At 54.5% G+C, this 18,322-nt stretch overlaps 1 protein-coding gene across 10 annotated transcripts in view; it reads left to right on the top strand.

Annotated features, from left to right (window-relative positions):
- Positions 1-18,322, top strand: part of DNMT3A (DNA methyltransferase 3 alpha) — a 115,543-nt gene that overhangs the window by 87,563 nt on the left and 9,658 nt on the right. For 6 of the 10 annotated variants that reach the window (XM_034952744.3, XM_034952743.3, XM_034952742.3 and 3 more), the window contains 14 exons: positions 7,632-7,847; positions 8,135-8,293; positions 8,727-8,834; positions 9,109-9,265; positions 9,576-9,725; positions 9,821-9,865; positions 10,554-10,633; positions 11,238-11,350; positions 11,552-11,735; positions 11,908-11,992; positions 14,185-14,330; positions 15,162-15,252; positions 15,442-15,590; positions 16,677-16,762. In XM_034952744.3, the coding sequence (XP_034808635.1) occupies positions 7,632-7,847; positions 8,135-8,293; positions 8,727-8,834; positions 9,109-9,265; positions 9,576-9,725; positions 9,821-9,865; positions 10,554-10,633; positions 11,238-11,350; positions 11,552-11,735; positions 11,908-11,992; positions 14,185-14,330; positions 15,162-15,252; positions 15,442-15,590; positions 16,677-16,762 (1,769 nt within the window). Of the gene's footprint in view, positions 1-3,115; positions 3,700-3,769; positions 3,982-6,160; positions 6,268-7,631; positions 7,848-8,134; positions 8,294-8,726; positions 8,835-9,108; positions 9,266-9,575; positions 9,726-9,820; positions 9,866-10,553; positions 10,634-11,237; positions 11,351-11,551; positions 11,736-11,907; positions 11,993-14,184; positions 14,331-15,161; positions 15,253-15,441; positions 15,591-16,676; positions 16,763-18,322 lie in introns of those variants that run through there. The other 4 variants (XM_008952411.4, XM_003827043.5, XM_034952748.3 and 1 more) reach the window with 4 other exon arrangements.

An 18,322-nucleotide genomic window follows, 5' to 3' on the forward strand; every position in this document is an offset into this window, starting at 1 on the left:
CTTTGGAGAGGTATCATGATGGGCTAGTGTCTCGTCTCAATTCTTTGAGGCTGGAAAGTCACATTAACATACTTATGATCATGACTCTTCAAAGACCCAGGAGAATGATGCACCCCAGAATGTCAGATTTACCAATTGATAACAGGACATGTCCTTGCCACACAAATCATAATGCTTGTCCTGCTGTTTTCTGGCAACTTACTGGTATCAGAGTCATTGGAAAATGTAATTAAAATTGGAAGTTTGCTTGATGAATACAAGATCAGGGCAGAGAGGTGTCCTTCAGAGGTATTTTTGTCGGGCTTAGGAGGCCTATGGGATCACTGTTGTCTGCCCACCAAACAGGAACTGTGCTCTCATTCTCAGGTCACTCTCTCCGTTGGAACACACTGGATACTTCCTTTCCAGCACCTCTTTTAGGCTCTTGACATCCAGCATATTTTCTTTTCATCCAGGAGTTCCTCCTTTCAACATACTTTTATAACAAATCCAAGAACATGGCTTATTTTACATGGTGCTGCTATTTGAGTTTGGCTATCTTTAACTCAAACAAAAGACCTATCTGGTAAACTACCAGGGAGGTTTACTTTGGAAGCTCAAGAGCATGTGTGACCTGAGGATCCTTGAAGATTGCCCCATTTTAGTAAGGGGATTTTTCCTTTCACTAAAATCACCCCTGCTCTAGATCTTGGGGTCTCTTCTGCTTTGGGGTCTGACTGTGCATTGACCACAAAGAAGACACATCTCTGTTTAAGCGACTCAGTCTAGAAAAGGCAGTGTTTCCTGTCTGCATAGTTACAGGAGAGGGAAGAAAGATGCTCTGGGTTGTTAAGGGGACACCTTTGAGCCTAGGCTTCCTTTTGCTTGTTGGGAAGTTGTGTGGAAGAGGTAGGATTTGACTTTAATGTTAAAGGATGAGAATAAGGAAGTTTGACGGCCGGAGGGAACAGCTACCTAATATGTGGCCAAGAGAAAGTGAACAGTTCTGGCCAGTTCTGACACTTTGAGTCCTTGCTGCACGCACGGCATCATTGCAGTCTTATGTCCCAAGACCACAGAATGTGGAGTCTAAGGTGTTTAGCCGCATTATAATGGAAGAGCGGGTATCATACATGAGACAGTGTCTGCAAAAGGCCACCAAGCCAGAACCAGAAACTTCTTTTGAGAGGAGGCCTGAAGTAAGTTCTCAGGCCCGTTGACCGGCATGGATGCAGAAGAGGTATCAGTGAGAGAAGCAGCGAAGCAAGTCATGCTGCATTCCCTAAAGGTTGCGAGCAGGCAAGAGGGACAAATTCTGGGCTTCTCACTTCTGCTTGGGGAGCCCCTGGAAATGTGTACCAGGCAAATACCTTAGTTGGGTTGAAAGATGGGTTGGAACAGAAGAGGGCCTGTGTTTTTGTTTGTTTGCTTGTTTTTCGAATAGCTTCTTTTCCTAGCTGTATGGATTCTGGGTCTCAGGGTTGGGGGGAGTCTGTACCCAAGTCTTCTAGGTAGAAGGCTCTCTGGTTTGGGGTCCTTGCTTTTCAGGGTTTGCTTGCTCTGATGGCCCTCAGGGGGAGGGGGGGCTCCCTCACTGCACATCTCGTGACTTCATTATACCAGCACCTGTATGTCCCAGGTGACTGTGGCTGGGAGCCAGGCACCTAGAGAATTGTCTCATTGTCATTAGGAGATGGTGGCGTTCCATGGCCCAAGAGGGCTGATGTCATCACTCTTGTTTTGCAGATGAGACAACAGATTTCTTGGGGGTTAAGTGACTTGTTTAAGGTCATGGTGGTGGAAACAGAACTGAAGTCCAGATCTTTTTTTTTTTTTTTTTTGAGACGGAGTCTCGCTCTGTTGCCCAGGCTGGAGTGCAGTGGCATGATCTCGGCTCACTGCAACATCCGCCTCCTAAGTTGAAGCGATTCTCTTGCCTCAGCCTCCCAAGTAGCTGGGATTACAGGCGCACGCCACCACGCCTGGCTAATTTTTGTATTTTTAGTAGAGACAAGGTTTCACCATGTTAGTCAGGCCGGTCTCAAACTCCTGACCTCATGATCCGCCTGCCTCAGCCTTCCAAAGTGCTGGGATTATAGGCGTGAGCCACCGCGCTCGGCCAAGTCCAGATCTTCTAACAAGTGCCGCTGCCCAAATAGCCCTCTGCTGTGGGGTGCATTTTCCTCCATTTCCTCAGTTCTTCCTTCTAATTCATCTTGCCAACGGCAACTAGGCTGATTTTTCCAAAATACTCATTCATCTTGTCAGAAAACCTGCGGTTATTCTTCCCTGCTACAGAATATACCCAAGGACGCACCTGAAGGCTTGCCATTACCTTGCCCTGTCGTGTACTGGGAGGGTGGAGGTGGGCGAGGGTCTCCTCCCTCCCCAGCCCGGCAGCTCTTGCTCATCCTACCCATCTCACCTCATTCCAAGTCCGATCCAGCCTCCAGCCCAGTCGGCTCACCTGGAACTGACCTCTGACCTCTTTTGTCATCCATGCCGCCCATTTTTTTCTACTTGGTATTTGTGGCATAGTTACCTTTACATATGTTTGTTTTACAGTGATCCTTTCATATTTCTCCAAGTCTAGTGGAATCTTCAACCCCTCGAGGGCAGAGCCAACAGGGTCTATTTCTTTATCTGATCCTACAGCCAACGTAATGGAGGGCTGTGGGTGGGGACTGCGTCTGCCTTGGGGGTAGGTGCCTTTGTTCAGGAGGAGGAAGCTTGAAATGGCGGAGGCTGCACCTGGAGGCCGCACCTGGAGGCCCCAGGAGAGGAGTCAGGTCTTCTCCATCTGCAGATGTTTGAGCCTGGGAATGAAGGAATTGCTGAACTTTCTGAAGGAGCGCCCTCGCCGCGACCAACCTTGCAAACAGGAAAATGAGAAATCCAGGGAAGGCCCAGAGTGACGCAGGGGCCCTGGGACTCGAAGCCTGACCTCCTCACGCCGCGCTTTTTGAGGCCCCCCCCGCTTCTCTATTCACCTGTAGTGTGGAGGCGGGAGACCCCCCAAACAATCCCCGATCTGGAGCGCTCCCAATGTCTGCGCGCGCCTGCTGTCACTCTCCGTCTGTGTGCTGAGTTTTCCTACAGCTTCCTGGGCCTCCTATCTGTAAGCTTTTTCTTTTTTTTTTTTTCGGTTGTGCTTCAGAGAAACTCACTTTTCACAACTTTCTCCCGGCTCTTCCAGGCCGTCCGAAAGCTCCGGCTTGCTTTCGCCCGGACCCCCGGCTCCCTCCGGGCAGGCGGCTCGGGAACAGCCCCTTCCCTCCCCTCCCGGCCCCCCGGCCCCGCGCTAATCTCTTCCAGAGCTGGGGGAGGGGCCAGGCGGTCTTCCCGGAGGCGGGGCGCTCCCTGCAGCCCGGCCTGGGCGGGCCCTGGGAACGGGCGGGGAACGGCCTCGCCCCCCGGCCCCGCGCCCCTCGGACCGGAGAAGAGGGGCTGGCCCAGCGCCAGCGTCGGAGCGCCGGCCCCCTCCCCGGGCCGCTCGCAGCCAACCAGGCCCTCCAGCGGGGCCCACGTGACCTGGAGTCCTAGACAAAGAAAATGTTCCCTCCCTCCCCCCCGCCGCCCCCCTCCCCTCCCAGTGGCCCCCTCCGCCCCCAGCCCCATCGCCCCCTTCCCCTCCCCCCAGACGGGCAGCTACTTCCAGAGCTTCAGGGCCGCGGCTCACACCTGAGCGCGACTGCAGAGGGGCTGCACCTGGCCTTATGGGTAGGTTCCTGGACGGAGCCCCGGGGAGACCGGGGGCGGGGAGGCGGCAGGGCCGGTGGGAGGATCTCCGCAGCCCTCCGGGTTTGAAAAGAGTGAAGTATGCCTCCCCGGCCCGCAGCAGCCGCGGCGTCCCGGCCTGGCCCGAGTTCTGGAGATGCTGACTTAGTGCTGGCCCGCCGCCTTCCTGCCCACGAGCCCCAAGGCCCCACTCCTCGAGGGCTCCAGTGGCACCTGGCGCCCTCGGGGGACAGGAAGAGCAGCCGGCCGGGAGCCCGGGCAGTGGTAACTGCAGGCTGGGGCACGCGGAGCTGGTGGCCCAGGAGTTGGGTTGGAGGCAGCTTCAGCTGAGCTGGCAGATGGGTGCCTGGCACTTCCCTGGTGACCTGCGTTTCTGGCTGGGGGACCACGCGGTCCTCAGGGCCCTGCCAGCTTGCGGCCTCTTAAGAGGGACAGCTTCCTCTCCTGCGAGTTCCTGGAAGCCTCCAGGCAGGCCGCCAGAAAGAAGTGGTGGGGGGCGGGAGAGCACGGTGCGACCCTGACAGGGGGCCGGCCTGTGACACCAGGGTAGCCCAAGGCCGCATGGGCTTGGGGGCGGTGGCGCTCAGACCTCTGACCTTTGGAATGGGAAGCGCTGCAGTCGCAGGGGGAGGTGGAGGCGGGACAACTGCCTGAGGAGATGGGACTGGACCGGAGGCAGTAGTCACCGGAGTTCCCGGTGGCTTTCCCAGGCTGGACGGACTCCAGGCCCAGGGGCTTCCGTGAGCCAGCAGGGAGTGGGGAATGGTGTGGTGTCTCTTGAATGCCGCCTGGTTTCTCCGCCCCCCTGGGGGTGAGCAGCCCGCAGCCCAAATGCGAGAGCCTCGAGTTCACCCCTGTTTCTCTTATTGTTTGCCTGGGGAGGAAGGCAGGAGTGCAGAGGGAAAGGGGTGCTTTCCCTACGCCCCAGACAGGCCTAGTCTAGTGAGGCCCCTCCCCCACCCAGCTCCGGCTGCCCCTTCCCCTTTCGTCAGGCCTCCTGCTGCTCACCCACCCCGTTCTTCCTTCCCCCACCCCACTGCCCCAGTCCTGATGGAGGCCCCTTCCTCCTCCGCCAGCCCTTACCGGGCCGGGTGCGTGTTCTGCACCAAGTGGGCTGGGGATGCTGAACAGCTCGCAGCGCGGCATCTGACAAGCTGGGGGAAGTTGTGGGGGAAGAAGAATGTTCAGGAACTCGCTGTGAAGGGGCTGAGAGACAAAGGGGCCGTGGGGGAGTGCTGAGGGTGGTGTCAGGCACGACTCCTAGACCTGGGGAGCCAGAGGAGGAGCCCAGCCCACCTGCTGCTGCCGCTGCCAGGAACTGATAGCGGGTCCTTTCCCCTTCCCGCCCACTGCTACCTGCACACCTCGTACTGGCTCAGGGGCCTCGCCACGCCTGGAAACGGGGTCTTTGGATCATCCAAGACATCACCCTAGGTCAGCCACCCATGCCTGAAGCTTGAGAAGGCGTGGTGGGCGAGGAGCAGCGGCGAGGTGTGGGCTCCTCTGCGAGGGTAGCTGACGCAGCTGAGGATCCCAGGAAGGGAGGCACCCTCCCCCATAGCGGGGTCCACACTTCAGTGCACCTTCTCGTAGGGGAGGAGGCGATGGCTAATTGATAGTAGGAAGGGGAGGGCAGAGTTCTGGCCAGGTGAGAGTGGGGCTAGGGAGCGATGAGCAATTACTCCACATTCTTCCACCCCCGCAGTCCGATCCGTGAGCTCATTCCGCCATCCATGAGCTCATTTTCCCAGCTGTTTGGGGGTTGGGGGCAAAGGATGCATTATCCTGTTTTAGAATTTGTTGAGTCAGAGGAAGAACTAGGACTTAACATCTTCAGTGTTTTTCGGAATCGCCATAAGAAACAGATTGGTCTGTGGCTTGGAGGCAAAGACTTGAAGACTCAGTGAAATTAAATGAATCTGTAAGACAATACATTGGACCACTGAGCTTCAAACAAAGGTTCTTAACCTGGGACCCTTGGATCTGGGGGGTCCATTGACAGGCTTTGGGAGAGTCCTGGGAATCATTGGTCCATATATACACCAGATTTTTAAACAGGTCAGAAAAGCTTTCCAGAAATCCTTCCGTTCAGGTGCCTTTTTATGTTGGAGCAACTCCTAGAAAGGACTGCTCCAAAGTCAGCTGCTGGTTGTGAGGCTCCGACAGGAATGTAGAGGCTGCAACTTCAGATTAGAGCTCTTCTTCATACTCCAGGTTGCTTGCTCATCCTCTTTACCCTTGAGGATGGGTTTGCATTCGCAGCTCTAGGCCCATGGGGGAGCTCTTTTGAAAGGCATGTAGAAAATGGGGTTTTCTCCCCTCTAAATCTGGTATGGTGGAAATGGGTGCAAAGCCTTGAAGTCAGAGGGCCGTGTTTCCTAGATTCAGTAAAAGGCTAATGGTTCTCAGAGCTAAGTATCAAGGATTTCATTCTCCTTTGTAGGGATCCTGGAGCGGGTTGTGAGAAGGAATGGGCGCGTGGATCGTAGCCTGAAAGACGAGTGTGATACGGTGAAAGGATGGAGGCTGTGCAATGGGAGAATAACTGGGGTTTGGCTTATTAATTTGTTGGTGGGATGGCAGAGAGCACGCCTGGTCTATAGTGCCTGCTCAGTAAATAACTGAATGAATACATGTATTTATGGATCTGAAGGGTGCACATAGAAGGGGTCGAATCTGGTAACAATACACACTGGGTGTGATCCATAAGAACTCCAGCATGGCGTCTGAGCATGGGAACAGACAGGCTCTTGGGGAGCTTCCTATGGTGTTTGAGCATGTGCTGGGGGGAGATGGGCTCTTTAAACCCAGAGCAGTGATTTCTTCGTCAGCAGACATCACAAAACTAGAATTGTGGCCTGGAAACCAGGAATAGGAAGGATTGATTGCCCAGGGGAATTGTGGAGAAGAAGAGAGGGTCCCCCTTGCTTTTTAAATTTTTGGTGACAGGGTCTTGCTATGTTGCCCAGGCTGGTCTTGAACTCCTGGGCTCAAGTGATCCTCCCTGCTCAGTAACTGGGATTACAGGCACATGCCTGGCTGAAGATCCTACTCTTGATTAAGAAGATAGGAGAGGGTGGAACCAATATGTGTCTAAACAATAGTGCCTGATTAATATTTGGATAGAATTAACATTTCCATAGGTAGGAGGAGGGATAGCATTAGGAGATATACGGTATAATGCTAAATGACGAGTTAATGGGTGCAGCACACCAACATGGCACATGAATACATATGTAACAAACCTGCACGTTGTGCACATGTACCCTAAAACTTAAAGTATAATAATAATAAAATTAAAAAAAAAAACATTAACGTAGGCTAGACACAGTGGCTCATGCCTGTAATCCCAGCACTTTGGGAGGCTGAGGCGGGCAAATCACCTGAGGTCAGGAGTTAGAGACCAGCCTGGTCAATATGGCGAAACCCCATCTCTACTAAAAATACAAAAATTAGCCAGGTGTGGTGGTACATGCCTGTAATCCCAGCTACTCGGGAGGCTGAGACAGGCGAATCGCTTGAACCTGGGAGGCGGAGGTTGCAGTGAACCGAGATTGCGCCACTGCACTCCAGCCTGGGTGAAAGAGTGACTCTGTCTCCAAAAAAATAAATAAATAAATAACATTTCCGTATCATAGGGTAGGCAACCGATATGCTGATGAGATTGAGGAAGATTAGATCTGGGAGGAAGGTTTCCTAAAAGGCAGAAAAGAAGGCTGGAATTGTGTGACTTGAGTTCACCTCTCTACTTCAAGTCTTTCCATTTTTCACGGCAAGGCAGCTGGTTGGCTCTCTCCAGCCCTTGACCTTCTGTCACTGTCCCGGGTTTTGACAAACATGGTCCCCTTGAGTGTCAGGTGGCCTTGCTAATTCCTGGAGAGGTCAAGGTGACTTTTTGTTTTTTGTTTCCCCAGGCTGAGAAGAAAGCCAAGGTCATTGCAGGAATGAATGCTGTGGAAGAAAACCAGGGGCCCGGGGAGTCTCAGAAGGTGGAGGAGGCCAGCCCTCCTGCTGTGCAGCAGCCCACTGACCCCGCATCCCCCACTGTGGCTACCACGCCTGAGCCCGTGGGGTCCGATGCTGGGGACAAGAATGCCACCAAAGCAGGCGATGACGAGCCAGAGTACGAGGTGAGCGGCTTCTTCACCAGCCGTGGCCAGCTCTTTCCGGGGGCCTTCCACTGCCAGCTCCTCCCGTCCTGCTCTCCTCTCTCCATCTCCCACGGGCCGCTCGCTCTCTCCACCTGACCCCGGGCCTCTTCGTCTCCCCGATTTTGCTCTGTCTTGCCTCATTCAGATGGAGCTCCCTCCTGGCTGTCCTGCCCCCCAGATGCCCAGGGCTGGGGTTGCCATGGGGGGATCAGGGTGGCAGGGCCTCGTGACCACTGTGTAATGATTTCTGCTCCTTGGGGCTCCAGGACGGCCGGGGCTTTGGCATTGGGGAGCTGGTGTGGGGGAAACTGCGGGGCTTCTCCTGGTGGCCAGGCCGCATTGTGTCTTGGTGGATGACGGGCCGGAGCCGAGCAGCTGAAGGCACCCGCTGGGTCATGTGGTTCGGAGACGGCAAATTCTCAGTGGTAAGTTGTGGGGTTTGGCAGTAGCCTGGGGTGGGGGAAGGTTCTTGATCCCAGGGCCTGTGGTTTTGGCTGGGGGCAGTCTGGAATTGGGGTGATGGAAGTGGGTTCTGCTCACCCCTACTCTGCCTGTGGTGGGTGGAAGAAGCCGTAGGGATAATTAAGTTGCACCTGTGGCTCAGAGAGCTAGGATGCTGGCCCAGTTTTAGCCTTCCAGGAACCTATTCACTAGAATTCCTTTCCACCTGCACTCAGGTACTTCCCTACTCTTGGTCTGGACTCCTCTTTGCATCGGGTAATTATTTATCACTGTATCTGGTCCCCTCCAGGGCTGAGACTGACTCTCGAGGCTCCCAGCCCCTGCCAGTTGTGAGGCATGGGGTGGGTGCTTGCAAGTGTAAGCCTCGGCAAACAAGGCCTGGCTTGTCCCCCCCAGGTGTGTGTTGAGAAGCTGATGCCACTGAGCTCGTTTTGCAGTGCGTTCCACCAGGCCACGTACAACAAGCAGCCCATGTACCGCAAAGCCATCTACGAGGTCCTGCAGGTGAGTATCCCTGCTGGGAGCTCGGAGGAGGAGCCTAGAGCACTAGGAGGCCTGGAAGTTGGAGTGCAGGTCGGGCTTGAGCAGAACGGAGGCCCAGGAGGCAGCGACTCCTTTCTCTCCACCTCGCTCGCCCGTATGCACATCCCCCTCCTCCTCAGCGGTTCCTCCCCGTCTTGCCTGTGCCACCCTCACTACTCAGAGTCTGGCCTTGAGCCTGACCCATCTGCCTTCCAGCCTGTCCTGACAACCCCAACCCTGGCGTGTCACCCTCCAGGTGGCCAGCAGCCGCGCGGGGAAGCTGTTCCCGGTGTGCCACGACAGCGATGAGAGTGACACTGCCAAGGCCGTGGAGGTGCAGAACAAGCCCATGATTGAATGGGCCCTGGGGGGCTTCCAGCCCTCTGGCCCTAAGGGCCTAGAGCCACCAGAAGGTAAATGAGGGCACCCAGCCTTCTGGGACCCCTGCCCGCCAGGCAGATCCACACCAGGGCTGGGAAAGCCATGCTTAGGGAGGGCTGCCAAGGCCTCCACAGAGGGGCCCAGTGGGAACAGCTGGGGTCTCTCTTGCCCTGGGGTCAGGACTTGAATGACCTGCTCTCTGTTGGCTGGCTAGAACCGTAGAGTTGGGAGGTGGGAACAAGTTGGAGACCAGGCCGCACCCCACTGTAAGGAGGGTGGGGGAAGGGGCTGGAGTTTCCTGTCAGCCTGTAACTGACCTTGGCACCTGCTTTCCTGCTCCAGAAGAGAAGAATCCCTACAAAGAAGTGTACACGGACATGTGGGTGGAACCTGAGGCAGCTGCCTACGCACCACCTCCACCAGCCAAAAAGCCCCGGAAGAGCACAGCGGAGAAGCCCAAGGTCAAGGAGATTATTGATGAGCGCACAAGAGGTAGTTGGCCTGCTTCTGGAGAGGGTGGCACCAGGAGGCCTGCATCCGAGGAGCAGGCGCGGCCTCCTCTGACGCCGGCTCTCCTCCCCTTGCAGAGCGGCTGGTGTACGAGGTGCGGCAGAAGTGCCGGAACATTGAGGGTAAGTTTGTTGCCTGGGAACTCTGGCACTCCTAGTGTGGCATGGGGCAGAGTAGCAGAGGCACTTAGGAAGGTTTGAATGACATGGGACCAGGGGCCACGTCCTGCGTGTCACACCACCATCACCGTGCTTGGTGCACTGTCTGTCTTTCTGGTGCCATGATTCTGCTCTCCTGTCAATGGCGTGGGCTGGTCTTCAGGGTGTGGGACTCCCCAGTGGCCACAGAAGGGCAGCCCCTCTTGGGTGTGACTGAACTCACCTACAGGTCCCCTTTCAGCCTTTCACCTTTGCTCACCTCTCTCATCCTGGGGCTGTCGCCCTCAGCCTGGTGCTGGTGGATCTGGCTCAGGACCCTCGGCCTGGGAGGATTGGGGCAGGGGTCAGGACTTGAGGATTACCCCGGGAATCCCTCCTGAGTAACCTGGAACCAGGGCTGCTTCTCATGAGCAGGTTTCTGTCCTGCTGTCACTCCATCCCTGTTTGTGGATGGTGGCATTGGTGCTCTGAGATGATGGCGTTCTGAGACTGGGGTCACGGTGCCTCCCTTTTCCGTGGGGCACCCTGGACTCTTTTCTGGCTGCCGCTCTGGCACACCCCATTTTTGTGGCTGGTCTGGTGCTGGGCTCCGGCCCGGGGAGGGAGAGGCCCTTCGGTGGTACTCACCCCATCCCCTCGCTCTGCTTTCCAGACATCTGCATCTCCTGTGGGAGCCTCAATGTTACCCTGGAACACCCCCTCTTCGTTGGAGGAATGTGCCAAAACTGCAAGGTAGGAGCACACCCACCCAGGAGAGGTGCCGTTGAGGCCGGCCCTTCGGCCTTCTGGCTGACTGTGTCCACCGCTTCTGGGCATGTACAGGGTGACACCCGGTGTGCGTGCGATGTAGACTTCAGAGCTTCCTCTGGAAGCAGAGTCCTGATGACACAGGCCCTTGGGTTTCAAGCTTTTGACTTGCTCTCATTTTCCTCCTCTGAAAGATTCTTTACCTCTCTCAAGCCCCATTTTAGTCCCCAGATGTGGGGATGCGAGCAGAGCAGCGGGGACAAGCTCAGGCAGAGTGTAGCAGGGTTGCCGTGCCCTGGGGAGCCCAGGAGAAAAACCCAGGGCTGCAGGAAGGCCCAAGGTGGTGGTGCAGCCCCCTCCCTGGCCTTGTTCTCAGGCTGCTCTTTGGTTCTGTCCATGGCGGTGCACAGGCAGATGAGGTTTCCCCTTCCCAGATCTGCAGCTGGGGCCTGACCCTGGCTAAGGTGGTGGCGGGGTCATGTCTTCAGGGCTTAGTCAGGCTCTGTGAGGCCGGGTGTGGAGCCTCCCTTCGTCCTGGCCGTCCTGGGACCCGTCCTGGTGGTTTCTGACCCTTCCCGCTGCTGTCTAGAACTGCTTTCTGGAGTGTGCGTACCAGTATGACGACGACGGCTACCAGTCCTACTGCACCATCTGCTGTGGGGGCCGTGAGGTGCTCATGTGCGGAAACAACAACTGCTGCAGGTGAGGCTGTTGTGGCCTCCAGTGGTCTCCTTAGCTGGGCCCCAGGCTCCCGCCGCCCACCGCCTCCCCTCCTCTCCCTTCCCCACAGACCCTCCACCCCCTAGCCATGCTCCAGACCCGGTCTTTCCATTCCAGGTAGCACACCTTGGCCTCCCTGGACCGGGGCTGAGAGTCTCCTCTGCTCACTGGGTCTCCTTCCAGGTGCTTTTGCGTGGAGTGTGTGGACCTCTTGGTGGGGCCGGGGGCTGCCCAGGCAGCCATTAAGGAAGACCCCTGGAACTGCTACATGTGCGGGCACAAGGGTACCTACGGGCTGCTGCGGCGGCGAGAGGACTGGCCCTCCCGGCTCCAGATGTTCTTCGCTAATAACCACGACCAGGAATTTGTGAGTGCTGGGCCTGGGGCACGGTCTCGAGCTCCCTTGGCTGAGCCTTGGTTGTGGGGCCTGAGCTGCGCGCAGGGTGTGTGGGTCTAGGAGCCTGGCTGGAGGGCCAGCGCTGGGTGGGAGCTTGGGACACCGCTGGGCCTGCATCTGACCTGTTGTGCTCACTGCTTAGGACCCTCCAAAGGTTTACCCACCTGTCCCAGCTGAGAAGAGGAAGCCCATCCGGGTGCTGTCTCTCTTTGATGGAATCGCTACAGGTGAGGGGTGCAGGCCCAAGAGGTGCTGGCCGCCTTGTCCCAGGATGGGGGAGCCAGGTGTGTGGGCAACTCTGGCAAAACGAAATGATGGTTAGCTTCATAGCTGTTAAAATATTATCCCAAAGGGGAAGCTTTTGTGTGAAGTGAAAACGTATGCAGTCCGTGGACTTAGATTTGACCAAAAATAAAAAAGTAAAATGGGTGGTAAAGCAGCCTGCCTGCTGGGCGCTTCCTTAGTAAGGAAGATTCAGCCACAGAGGCCGAGTGATCATTAGTCAGATTCACAGAGATTTCACAGAGCCTCAAAGGACAGACTCAGCAAGACAGAAACATACACAGTTCTGTTGTGTTTTGATTATACACAAGATAGTCTAAAGAAGACTTATTTAAATCACCCATTATCCTTTTATTAATATTTTGGCATATGTCCTTTTCAGATTTTTTTCTGTGCGTTTGTGTTTATATAACCATACATCCATAGATAGATAAATTAAGTGGGTAGTGAATGCACACGGTTTTGTAACTTGCCTTGCATTTATTATATTATGATTGCTTTTTCATGTCAAGCGATATAAAGCTACATTTTTTTTTTTTTTTTTTTGAGACGGAGTCTGTTGCCCAGGCTGGAGTGCAGTGGTGCATCTTGGCCCACTGCAACCTCTGCCTCCTGGGTTCAAGCAGTTCTCCTGCCTCAGCCTCCCGAGTAGCTGGGACTGCAGGCACCCACCACCACGCTCAGCTAATTTTTGTGTTTTTAGTAGAGACGGTGTTTCACTGTGTTGGCCAGGCTGGTCTCGATCTCTTGACCTTGTGATCCGCCCACCTCGGCCTCCCAAAGTGCTGGGATTACAGGCATGAGCCACCAGACCCGGCCAAAGCTACATTCTTTATTTGTAAGTGTTGCGTAAGGTTCCATTGAGTCAAAGTGCCGTAATTTATTTAACGAACCCCTATTAGGTCATTTACTATTTTTTTTATTATTATTATAAGTAGTGCTGTGACAAGCATCCTGATAGAATATATACTTGAACCATTCCCTCCTTAGGAAAACCTTTAGGAGATGCTGGGTCACCCTGCAGGCATTGTTTGCTTCATGTGACTCTGGACACTGCAGAAAGCGTCCTAGGAGATTGTGAAGACACATCCACCCCTCTGCCCTGCCCCCCCAGCCAAGGGCTTCCCGGCTTTTAAGAAAGGAATAGCTCTTCTTAGAATTCATGTCTTTGGCCAGAGGGAGATAGGCAGTCTCAACCCAGGGACCCTGGTTAGAGGGTGAGGCGGAGGGGATGGCTTCCCCAGCCAGATGTTTGTCTTCTGTTCTCAGCTCCATGCTGCTCTTCTGTAAACCTAGAGAAGTTCATTTACAGCTTTTTGTATCCCAGACTGGAACCTTGAGGCCTTCTTAAATCATGTCACACCCCAGGAGGCTGTAAAAGCTCCTTGGCTGGGGGACATGTTGGGAGCAGCAGAAACAGTGCCGTACCCTGTTTCTCCCGAGACCCTCTCGGGATCTGCTCTGATTGTTTCCTTGCCTCAGTTCGGCTAGCATTTCTGGAGGGGGAGGGATCGTGGTAAGGAAATCTGTGTGGTTAGCTCGGGGGAAGCACAATGAAGGAGGCCTCCTCTGTCTGGAAGAGCCTTTGCAATCCACGAGAGGGCTGAGTGAGGAATGGAAACTGCTCTGATGGGGAGGCAAGGGATGCACAGAGCTGGGGACTCATAGCGGAGGGGGCGGTGATTCCAGGGGGCTACTGGGTGGGGCAGGGCATTTATGAAACCTTTGTGGAGCAGGGAACATTCAGGTTGAGTCAAAGAGTGGGGTAGAATTGTAGCAGGAGGTGATAAGAGGGTATGGAAGGACCAAGTTGTAGACGGACAACAACAAAGAAAAGGCCCCCAAAAAGTCAGCTGTGATTCTTCCTGGATCCTGGAACCATGTACTCTCCGGTCAGTTTTCTGCAGCTTTGACTGCCTTCCAGATAGGCCAAACGAGGCATGAGACAGAGCCTCGATGTCCTTACTATGGATACTCCAGTTGGATCCAGAAAGGATTTAAGGCATCTTCAGGGAAAAGATAGGACTTGGGCCTACAGCTGACCCCATGGGTCCTGTTGGCCAGCAGGCTCACCTGCCAAGACCAGGGTGCCAGGGAGATGGCTCCAAGTAACGGTGCTGTCTGCTGGCTGGTGCAGGGCTCCTGGTGCTGAAGGACTTGGGCATTCAGGTGGACCGCTACATTGCCTCGGAGGTGTGTGAGGACTCCATCACGGTGGGCATGGTGCGGCACCAGGGGAAGATCATGTACGTCGGGGACGTCCGCAGCGTCACACAGAAGCATGTATGTCCATGCTGTGGGGCGCAGCCCGTCTTCCCCTCCCTGCACACTCAGCACCTGGAGGCAGCCCTTGCCTCCTTTCATTTTGTTCATTTGCCCTCTTTCTCTTCACCCTTTGCCCCAGCCTCTTTTTCTCCTTATCTTCCATTTGTCCTCTGTCTTGAGAGGGTAAAGGGCAAATTGAAATGGGAATTTGGGCTAGGCATGGTGGCTCATGCCTATAATGCCAGCACTTTGGGAGGCCAAGGTAGGAGAATCCCTTGAGGCCAGGGGTTTAAGACTAGCTTGGGCAACATAGTGCCTACTTGAGCTCTGGCTACTCCCTGGGCTGGTTTCTGGACAGTTTCTAGTAGAGCTCTTTGGATTAGAGAGAGGTTCCTGTCCTCCCAATACTTTTGGCAAATAGCTTTATCAGCTTCCATATCTGGGAGGCTCAGGCAGGGTCTTCCCTTAAGCATGACTACAGGCCCTCTGGAGTCCTGAAGGGCAACTGAAGGACATTCACATGGCCCAGACACCCTGCCTAAGACACTCAGCATGCCAGGTACCTTCAGACTCAGCCGTCCACTTGGGTCACCTTCCCAGTGGGCGGCTGTGTTGCCTGCCTGGGTGATACTAGTTTCCCCATTGGCCTGAGAAATGATCCAACTTGGTCCCGTTCTTGTTTAGGACTTGTCCATGGTTGCAGCTAGGGTCGTGAGCCTGCAGAGCAGCTGGGTCTCCTCTCTTTCGTGTCAAAGGACTTCTTTGCCAAGTTCACAGATAATTTCTCTTTCTTCCTGTCTGCCTCTGTCCCTGGACAGCAGGCCCATCACGTTGCCTTTATCCTCCCAGATCCAGGAGTGGGGCCCATTCGATCTGGTGATTGGGGGCAGTCCCTGCAATGACCTCTCCATCGTCAACCCTGCTCGCAAGGGCCTCTACGGTAGGTACCATCCTGTCCCCTCCACCTTCTCAGCTGGTGCTTCCGCACATAGGCTTCCTCCTTGGATATTTCTGCCCTGGGACAGCTATTCCCGATGACCCTGTCTTCCCGTGCCCTCCCCGTGCCCGAGCCACACCACTGTCCTATGCAGACAGCCCCAGCTGATGGCTTTCTCTTCCGACCTCTCAGAGGGCACTGGCCGGCTCTTCTTTGAGTTCTACCGCCTCCTGCATGATGCGCGGCCCAAGGAGGGAGATGATCGCCCCTTCTTCTGGCTCTTTGAGAATGTGGTGGCCATGGGCGTTAGTGACAAGAGGGACATCTCGCGATTTCTCGAGGTATAGCCAGCAACCTTGGTTTGGCCAGCTCACTAATGGCTTCTACCTTGGACTGCTGCTTCATCCTGTCTCATCTGCATTGTGGAGCTGGGGACTGGTGACTTCTGCTTTGCAAGGGGCCTGTTTGGGAAGCCCCAGGCTTCCTGGATAGAAAGGGAGGAAGCAGGGTTAGAGGCCTACCTCGGAAAGAACCAGTGGTCTCACTCTAAGAGGTGGCATTGTGGGTGTGGACCTCCAGGGTTGAAGGACCTGTCACTCAATCAGGTGGGGTACCAGACTCCTGGGGTTGGGTATTCTGTGTGGTGTTTGTTACACACCAGGATCTTTGAGAGGACAAAATCAGTTTTCCCTGAGCAAGAAGGGCCTATCCTCACTCCCTGGTACCATGACAGGCACCTGAGAAGAAAACAAGACTTAGCTCAGTTTTCATTCCTTATCATGTGAGTCCCCGTTTAACCCTGAGCCAAGTCTGAGCCGCGTGCAGAGGGCTTCTGCTGCCAGAGGCGTGCTTGGAGTGGCCCTTCTGGGAGCTCGAGCCCACCTGTGCTCCTGAGTCTTGGGGTGGGTCACACTGTGAGCTGGTGTTCTGACTGTAAGTGTGAGCAGGCGTCTGTTTGAGTTCTAATCAGGGCTCATGGTAAACACACCCATACTCGCTGGAGCCTGGGCTCTCCCAGCCTCTGGGTAGTCTAGAGCAGCACTGTGCAATATGGTAGCCACCAGCCACATGCGGCTGTTTACATTAACATTAACCATTCAGCTCCTCAATCACATTGGCCTCATTTTAGGTACAAAATAGCCACCTGTACTAGTGGGCTAGTGGCCACTGAATTGAACAGTGTAGAGGACAACCCACCATCGCAGAAGTTCATTTGGACAATGCTGATCTAGAACGTTCCAGTGACAGCTTGTGGAATGTGGCTAGGTGTAATTCCAGCTTCTCCTGGAGGCTGCAGGCTAGCCCAGTGTGTGGCTCCTGAGAGAGAAGTAAGAGGCTTTGAGGCTTTAAGGCTCGACCCCAGCAGCATGCCGGCGCTGTTTCATGCTCCTCCTTGGCTCATCTTCAAACCGTCTCCTGTTTTGTAGTCCAACCCTGTGATGATTGATGCCAAAGAAGTGTCAGCTGCACACAGGGCCCGCTACTTCTGGGGTAACCTTCCCGGTATGAACAGGTTGGTGAAAGCTCCTGGGCCTGGGGGGCTGTGGGCTGGGACTGCAGGTGGGATGACCCATAGTGGGGAAGCCCCTGAGCCGGGCCCTCTCTGGCCGGCCTCTGCTGAATGACTAGCTGCTCTGCCATGTTCCTTATTTCCTTTTCCTTGAGGAGGAAGAGGAGTCAGGGTATAGAAAATACTCGTCTGAAACCAACAACTAGTGGTCGTAAAGCAGGACCTTTAAAAGTACTCTCTTTATACCAAAGAAGAGTCCGGTGCTGCTGAGTTAGGTAGTTGGTTTTCTGACATTGGTGATGTGTCCCGAGCCCTCTGGTTCTTAGATTCTCCTGAGGCAAAGCCATGGGGCATGGCTTTGGGGCTGGGAAGGGGAGTTGTGGCCACAGCCTGTTCCAGGAGAGGGAATCTTGCAGCGGCTGCATGCAAGTTCAGGGTTCTGCTTAACTTAATTTTACTAATCACACACTTTGTTGGCTTCAGGTCCTTTTTTGGAGAGATTTTCTTCAGTTAGGTTACACAGATAAAGATTTTAATGTCTAGGAATGAAGAAAATTCATTTCATCAGGTATAAAACTGGCATTATAAAGAGGCTTTTTAGGCGAAATAAATTGTCCAGAGTTGGCAATTCAAAAGCACGCTGAGAGCCGCTCAGTCCCTGTCCATTGTGGAGGGAAGCGTTTTCCAGAGTGTTCTGAGTCATGGGTGTTAAACCTCCATGGTGGGCTGCTTGGTATACTTGGTATAACTAGGAGACATCATTTCACCTGGCCTCGGTCAAATAGTCTCCCTCCTTGCTATTCCCATGAGGTTGTAGGACCTTCCCCATCTCATACATGTTTGGTAGAGTTGCTATCGAGGGCTTGTTGAGGGGAAGGAGATGGGGCACTGGGGCAGCTGGCCTGAAACTGTCCCCCGAGAGTTCCCAAGATACATGTGTATATTGGGAAATGGATGGGCTAATGAGGTCCAGTATTTTCATGGAACCACTCAGTGTCTCCCGACAGACCTTGGTCCTGTGGGATTTCTCGCCTGCTTCTTTCAACTCTAAAATACTAAACTCTGAGCTTCTAGGAGGAGCAGAGGTCCTGCATGCAGGGCCGACTGGGCAGTGCACGCATAAAGAGTCGGGGACATCTGTCGAGCACCTGATTTGACTGCAGGCCCCGTGGTTCCCACACTGAGATCCTGGAGCCAGTGCTCAGGGAAGCCTTCCTTAAATATCCTTACATGTCAGAAAAGGTCAGCGTTGAAGGGGACAGCCAGTCAGTTATGTGGCCTGCACCCTGAGAAGTGACATATTTAATGTCACAGAATTTTTGGTCTTTAGGGAACTGCAGAATTTAAGTCTGTTTTTTTTTTTTTTTTTGGAGACAGAGTCTTGCTCTGTCGCCCAGGCTGGAGTGCAGTGGTGCTATCCTGGCTCACTGCAGCCTCCGCCTCCCAGGTTCAAGCGATTCTCCTGCCTCAGCCTCCCGAGTAGCTGGGATTACAGGCACCTGCCACCACGTCTGGCTAATTTTTATATTAGTAGAGACCGGGTTTCACCATGTTGATCAGGAT

Source organism: Pan paniscus, chromosome 12 (genome assembly GCF_029289425.2).
Source record: "Pan paniscus chromosome 12, NHGRI_mPanPan1-v2.0_pri, whole genome shotgun sequence".
NCBI lineage: Eukaryota > Metazoa > Chordata > Mammalia > Primates > Hominidae > Pan > Pan paniscus.